This window comes from Malaclemys terrapin, chromosome 7, assembly GCF_027887155.1.
Source record: "Malaclemys terrapin pileata isolate rMalTer1 chromosome 7, rMalTer1.hap1, whole genome shotgun sequence".
Lineage (NCBI taxonomy): Eukaryota > Metazoa > Chordata > Testudines > Emydidae > Malaclemys > Malaclemys terrapin.
The window spans coordinates 22,744,228-22,751,667 of NC_071511.1; the positions used below are offsets into that span (position 1 = coordinate 22,744,228).

At 43.1% G+C, this 7,440-nt stretch overlaps 1 protein-coding gene across 2 annotated transcripts in view; it reads right to left on the reverse strand.

Moving 5' to 3' along the window:
- MGLL (monoglyceride lipase) overlaps positions 1 to 2,253 on the reverse strand; it is an 88,421-nt gene extending 86,168 nt beyond the window's left edge. The window contains exons 1-2 of one of the 2 annotated variants that reach the window (XM_054034077.1): positions 1,958 to 2,253; positions 409 to 547 (exon numbers count right to left, since the gene is read on the reverse strand). In XM_054034077.1, coding sequence (XP_053890052.1) covers positions 409 to 533 — 125 coding nt within the window. In that variant the 5' untranslated portion in view covers positions 534 to 547; positions 1,958 to 2,253. Of the gene's footprint in view, positions 1 to 408; positions 548 to 1,090; positions 1,532 to 1,957 lie in introns of those variants that run through there. The other variant, XM_054034076.1, reaches the window with a different exon arrangement.
- Positions 2,254 to 7,440: the final 5,187 nt, after the last annotated feature.

Genomic DNA, 7,440 nt, shown 5'->3' on the forward strand with positions numbered 1-7,440 from the left:
CAAACGCTGGGCAATGAAAGCCTGTGTATATCACACATCTCTGAAAGTTGGTGATATCTGATTAAAAATATCTACTATAGCTGAAATGCATCATATGCATGATATTTCCAAGGCTACTGAAATGTCACCCTGTTCAACTGAGCATGCAATGAAAGTAAGTACAAATCTTGCAAAACATTACTCAAGTAAGTAGTCCTCATTTATGCAAGCAGTAAGGCCTGCTCGGGTGAGTAAGGAGTTATAGGCTCTAATCTTTACATTGGAAGCGCTCTGGGGCAGGGATATGCCTTTTTATTGATTCTCTAAAGCGCCATGAACACCTATGATACTGTATAATCTATAGATAATTAAGTTACGCTAATGGAGTCTTATTTATTGAGAACAAATGCATCATTTGAAAGTGCTCACCTTGGAGTTGCGGCTGGTTTCCAATATCTGCAGAAAAGATATTGTCCATCTGCATTGACCATATGAGGGAGGTCCTGATAAGGAATATTCTGAGGACTCCGTCTTGGGGAATTTTCCTCAGGCATTCTAGAAGACTGACCTATAAGGTGTTGGAAAAAACAGGACATATTTTAAAGAGGGGCAGGAAAGATATTGGCAGAGGGATTTACTAAGTAAGCCCATTCAAGAAAGTCAATAAGGCAACTGACAGTGATGGAAATGTTTCTCCCACCCCACCAAAGATCCACAAAACTGGGCTCAGTCTCATCTGCTTCTTGAAACTGCTCTGAGACTGAAGACTCACATTTCTTTTAGAGAAAATGTTCACATTATTAGAGAGGGGGGAGATAACAACCCAACCACACAGCTTCATTACTGCTTTTTTCCCCTTCTCCCATCTGTGTTTATTTTACATCGTCTTGGAAAACGGCTCTTAAAAAGAATATTTAGCTGCAATCAAGTGCAAATTGTAAAGCACCACTATGGATACAAGGAGACAGCTGCATAAAAGATTCATCTCTCTTAACATCTCCAAAGAACAGCGAAGGGTGCGCAGTAATGAGGTGCCTGGTGGCACTGTGTGGTTATGATGCTCCTTTCTGACATCTGAAAAGGAAAACATATAGGAGGATTCGCAGCAAACCTGTTTTCATCCTGTGCAAGGGTTTGCATCCCAGAGAGACGCCGGCATTGCAAGTCAAATACAAGCATATAGAGCCTTGTGCATATCGCCGCTAAGATACATTAACACCCAGCCAAACATTCAGCACCCCCAGCCCCAGATCAATTCCTTTCCGTTGCAAAAAAAAAAAAAAAAAAGGGCAACAGAGATCTCTTCCCCTTGCAAGCTTCTGTGCTGGCTGCGATCCGCTCCCCCAAGCTCCTCGTTCCAATCTCTCTTTAGGGAAACTCGCCCGTAATTCATCACTTCTTGTTCATTTCATCACTTTTCTTAAACAAATCGCATGTGTGGGCTGAGGTGGTGGTGGGAGGGGAGGTGATGGGGATGGGAAAGCTGCAGTCCACTTTCCAGAAGCTGCTGCACACATCAAAGGCACCTTGAGCACAGGCAGCTGTGTGGCACTGGGAGACTTGTACAGAAAGTTACTGTTGCTGCAGGTTGCTTGCAAACTTTACTTCCTTCCTGTCACTTGCTGTGAAGGGGCATGGGGGGTGGGGGGGGGAGAAAGTGGGGCTCTCCACTCAGCTCCCTGCTGCAGTCATCGCGAGTGGGAAAAAAACCACAACTTGCCCAGCTGCCTCTCTCTAGTAGCGAGACCGGGCAGAGGAAGAAGAACTCAGAGACATTTAATCTGCTCAGATGCCAAAGAGAGCCAAGGTTTCACAGGCAAAATAAAATAAACCCCCCCTGGGCTTCAAAGGCATCAAGGAGCCCTGGTTTCAAATGCAACAGACACCCCTGGCTTCCAATGCACCAGGGTCCTTTGCACCCCCCAGCCCCCGGCTCCCGGCACGTGAAGGGCGAGGGAGCTGTGCAAAGGGACGTTACCCGTGGCTGAGAAGCGCGGCGTGTTCGCAGCTGCCCGTGGAGTCAATGGCCCCGGGAGCAGCTCGCTGGCTCCGCGCCGGCGCCCCGCTCCATTCACGCATCCGCGGCGGTTCCGCTGCCGAGTTAATCCTAGAGCCGAGCGGTGGTGCCGAGCAAACCCCGGCTGGCAGGGGCCCAGGAGGGCAGGCGCACTGGGGCCGGCTCCGAGAGGAGGGTGGAGCGGTAGCAGCCTGCCGGGCACGGCGAGGATCCCGGCTCAGGGCAGGTCGCTCTGCCCGGTGCACGTGTGGCCAGGCAGGGACCCGCCGCAGCCAGGCCCCAGGGTCCTAGGAGACCCAGACCCCGCTACTTAACTCGGGATCTCCCCGAGGGCGCAAGCAGCGCTCTGAGTCATGTCGCTGATCCAGACGGCAAGGCAGCCTGTGTCTCCTCCAGCCTGGCGTTCAGTCAATAATAAATTAATAATCACTAACCTCATTTCGAGGCGAGCCAGGGAAACCCCAGGAAAGAGGCAATCCCCACGCACGGTGTATTGCTCGCCTCAGTACATGGGTGGCTACCCGAGCCCACTTATCCACTGACACTTTAAAAACCCTTGCACCCCAATCTGGGTCTATGCAGGTTAGGCGATCTGTATGTATCTTTCCATCCTTGCAAACCATACCTGTACCCCCCATAACCGAAGCCTGACCCCAGATGTAAAGTACCTTCCCTCTTAACTCGTGTATATTTCATTTTAAACATGCAACTGCCCCAGGAGCAAATCCAGTGGGAAGCTTTTCATCGCAATTAGCCAGGTCCTCCATTACTTCAGGCTCCATAGCTAGAAATGGGTGCTCTAATGCCAGAGCTATGCACTTGGTATGGACAGGCAGGCAGACGTTAGATGCACAGGAAACTTGAAAGATACACAAGCTGAAGAGAAATGAGAGAATGAATCTAATACCCTTTTAAATTTCCCCAGCTTTGATCCCACCCCCGGGTCCTGGTTCTAGTCTGATCCCAAACTAGAAGCAGCCCAGTTTGTTGTGCTGGTTCAGATGTGCAGCTGTTCTTGTGAGATTTCTGCCATTTGGGGCTGAACGCTCTAAAAACGTTTGGAGCCACTCAGTCCAAACCCAAAAGCCTAAGTAGTGCCTGGAGTCCAGATCAGTATCCCAACACCACCTGGTTGGCTCCTCTGTAATTATAACCTGCTTTATGGTATATAAAAAATGCTTAGGAAAACAGTCAAAGCTAATTTCTCTTGAGTGAAAATCATCTCCTGGGTTTAAAGGCAAATGTCCAGGTACTGAATTTAAGAGCTTGATCCTTCAGTTCCAATACTAGCAAAACTCCCTACTTAGCATTTATAGAGTACTTTGTGTATTGCCTACCTTAAGAGTGCAGACTCAGGCCTTTTATGCTTCATCGTTTAATCTTTAATTTCTGGAGGCCTATGGATGTCCAAGAGTCTCTTGGCATCTTAAGAAAAAGCAGCTATAAAAATATGGTTTAAAAACTAGGCAACATGCCCAAATAAATCCCACAGTGGGAACAAAGGCTGAGGAAAGGAAAGAAAAATATAATCAACTACTAATACAGCAATCTCTGAGCCAAAACATATACATATTAAAGAGGAAATCAAAAGCACATTTTTATCTTATTGTCATTTATATTAAACCCCTTAAAGGAGTTTGTTCATTACAAACTGCAAAGGCAAAATTATATAGTTCCGGAAATGCTAATATATGGAAATCCATCCATGGACGTTTATAATGAGCAGGATTCAGGACTCCAGGTGAGGCGGGGGCCTTCTCAGAGCCTGGAGAACAGTATGTTCAAATAGCATATGATTTCTTAGCTCAACTACTCTACAAGTGTTGCTGTGTGTTGTTAAGCAGCTGTTGCATTCCACTTCAGGGGTGGATGAACCAATCTTATGTATATAAACATCTTATTATCTTTTGGGGTACAAGGTCCATTAAGTGTAAATTATTATTATATATACAGCTACCATCTGAGCAGTTGACATTTAGTTCAACAGCACCATGGGCCCAATCCTACCTTCTCTGCATGCTCCCAAATTCCCACTACTTCACTGGGAACTCTGGGTGTGCAAGGAATGTAGGATCAGGCCTTCTGGGGCATTTGGGGATAATTCTCTTTTGTAGACACACCTTCTGTCTTGTGATGTAACTGTAGAAATTAAAAGAAGCATCTGACTATCTGTCTGATATTCCTCATGACTTCTGAGTCCTAAATAAGAAAATTATTCCGAGGAAAATTGCATGGATGGGGACTGAGGGATCCACCTGTTTGAGATCAACACAACATGGAAGAACCCAACTCAGCAATTATTGCAGGCTAGTCTCCAGTGAGAAAACAAAGGGAGCTGTGAGAGTGCCATGATTGCCAGATGGTCACATCGTTTGCTTTATCTAGTCTAGAGAGTGAGGCATAATTTGGAAATATATTTTAAGCGCAATCAAATTCCTAATCAAAATAGAATTAGGCTCGTTTATATCTTTACAGTAACTTGATAACAGCTCGGATTTACGAGGTGCAACCAGAAAAGTTGTTTCGTGTAGGAAGGGCCAAACCCTGCTTGCTATCAGGAAGCAAGCAGTCCCATTGATCCCAATTGTACATATGTGAGTACACAGAGATGGATTTGGCCTAAAACAGGGCAAATGACAGAAAAAGAATCCAGAACTGGAAAGAGAAAAACATCACATACAAATGAGGAATAGATAATGGAGGGGAGAGGATGGAAGATCTGAAAGACATTAGGAGGGAGAGAAGGATGATGGAGGAAGGGACGCATGGAGGGCAGGGAAAGTGACACTGGAGCAGAGACGGGCATAAGTTTCTCTTTGCTATTAGACTTCCAGTCACAGAATGACTTTTTAATGGATTATTTCCTGTTAGCATGCACAGGTAAAGAGATTTTATAAGATCCTTCTGTTCCAGTTGACTGTCACATCCTCATTAATTGCAAAAGAGTAGTCTGATTTGAGAAGTGGATTTAATTGGAGATTTTGCTAAACCATTTGCAATTCTGCTGAATAGGATCATAAAACAGCCAGCTTCACTGATGATGATTGATGAAAATTGGATCTCGGGAAGCAGAATTAAAACATAACTAAGACATATCTGGATATGAAAGAATTAACTATAAAGATGAGATATGCCATAGGTTACAATACACAGAGAGCAGATGGAAAGCGCAACAGAAAATGTACGCCAACAGAGCACATGGGGGAAAAAGAAGACAACGAAGAAAAATTAAAATGCAAGAGAAAAGACAAAGTAGAAGACAAAGTAGCAAATGCAATCAATTTGCAATAATTGTTTTAGTTTTGCCACTCTCTTTGGCCAATTCTTTATTCCTCCCTATCCAGAGTTTAGTCAGCAGGCTCTACTTCTTTTGTGCTTTCTACTTTAGCTTGACTATTGTTATTACAGGATAAGAAAGACATGTACAGAGAGAGGCAAGGGGGTTGGGATGAGCTGCTTTTCTTTGACCCTAAAATATTTATATTAACTCCTTGCCATATTCATTAAAAACATAGGCTTGGTGCCATGCAAACTGGGTTAAGAAAAAATAAATAAATTATAATCTCTCTGTTGATCAAATTCATGCTTAATGATGGCCTCAAAGACTAGCTCTGCACTGGCCTGCTGTCCTTTGGGCCCATGCACCAATTCAAAGTCAGTTTGACTTTAGAAGGAGGGTTTAGAGCAAAGACCTGAGAACCAGAAATACTATTTCCAGGCTCTTCCATTGACTTGCTGCCCAAGTTTAGGAAAGTCACTTTGTCTCTGTTTCTCTCTGTGTTCCAATGGGAATAATAATACTTAATCTTTAAAACACTCTAAGACCCTGGATATGAAAGCAAAGTAATCTCATTTTGTGAAAGAAAATGATTAGTGTTCATAAGAGTCTTACGTATTTGCAGCAGAGAAGAGATTCTTTTTGCCAACGGTCCGATCCTGCTTTCATTGAAGCCAGCAACAAAAGTCTAGCTTGGTCTACACTTAAAAATTAGATCAACCTAGCTATGTTGCTCAGAGCTGTGAACAATTTTGCACTCTCAGCACTGTGGTTAAGTTGACCTCACCCCTGATGTAGATGCAGCTAGGTTGATGGAAGAATTCTTCTGTCAACCTAGCTGCTGCCTCTTGGAGAGTTAGTTTAACTTTATCAATAGAAAAAACCCTTCTGTTGATGTCTACACTACAAGCACTACAGCAGCATTGCTGCTGGTATAGCGTTGTAATGTAGACAGCCTCTCACTTCAAACAGGACTACTTATATGAGTAAGGTGAGCAGGATCTGGCCCTAAGTCTCCCTAAATACACATATTTTAAAAAAATCTTGTGTTTAAAAATACACAGTTTGAATATGTTTCAATCTTTTTCATTAATGTTTAAAAGGTGACCCCTCCTACTTAGTGTTCTAATTTGAGAGCTGGCTGTTTTAATGAAAGAAGCAATAAATGTTAAAACCCATAGAAGAATATTCCTACTGAGAATCAGAGGCATTGTGCATACAGAAAACATGAAGCACACACCCTTCAAAGATAGACAATTCAAAGCTAAAGGCTGAAATTCCACCCCAAAGCCTTGTCTCCCTGACAGAAATTGACCAGCTATTCCAGAATAACTATTCCCATATAATTTAGTTATTCTAGAATCACTGTCCTATGTGGACACTCTGTTCCAGAATAAAAATGATTTGTGGAAGGAGTAATTATCTTGGAATAGTCACTTTTATTCTGGAATATTGTCCACACAGGGAGATATTCCAGAATAGCGATTGTGGAATACTTATTCTGCCACAGCTACGCCGGTCAATTTCTCCATGTAGACAAACCCTAAGTATCATGACTGTTACACTCAGAGGTTGCAGGAGGTAAATACTGCAAGTACTTGGGCACTAGAGGCACAGTAATAGCTTCTCTTTATCCATGGCACATATGGGTATTTTGAAGACTATATTTTAACAACCTTCCTTTGTCATGTGCTTTCTCAGTATTTCCCTTTTTGTGTCGTTACCAATATTTGTTTCTAAACAGAAGCTTCCTGTTATATAATTAGCCTGTTTGTCCTGCATGATTCACACACATTGTGAGAGTGAATTGCCATGTTACTACTGAAGCACTTGAAGGGAAATCCTGTCCCCGCCATTATTAGGATAGACAGCTTAACAGATCTGTTCTGGGACGGTATTTCCTGTGTTACTGTGGTGTGGTTTCATATAGCCATATTAGTACATTGATAAGATGTCAGTCCTAACAGTAGAAACAGGAGTTTTTCAGTGCATAGTATGTTATCGAAAGATGCCTTAAAGGAAAAGGTTCTAATCTTTGAACTTTAAAATACATAAAAATAAGCATATGATAACATGGTAAATTCTCTTGTATCTCTTTGTACAGCCTTGTATTTCAAAAGTGCCTATCTATTCTTTTCTCATTTTACTGATGATGGCTACATAATCC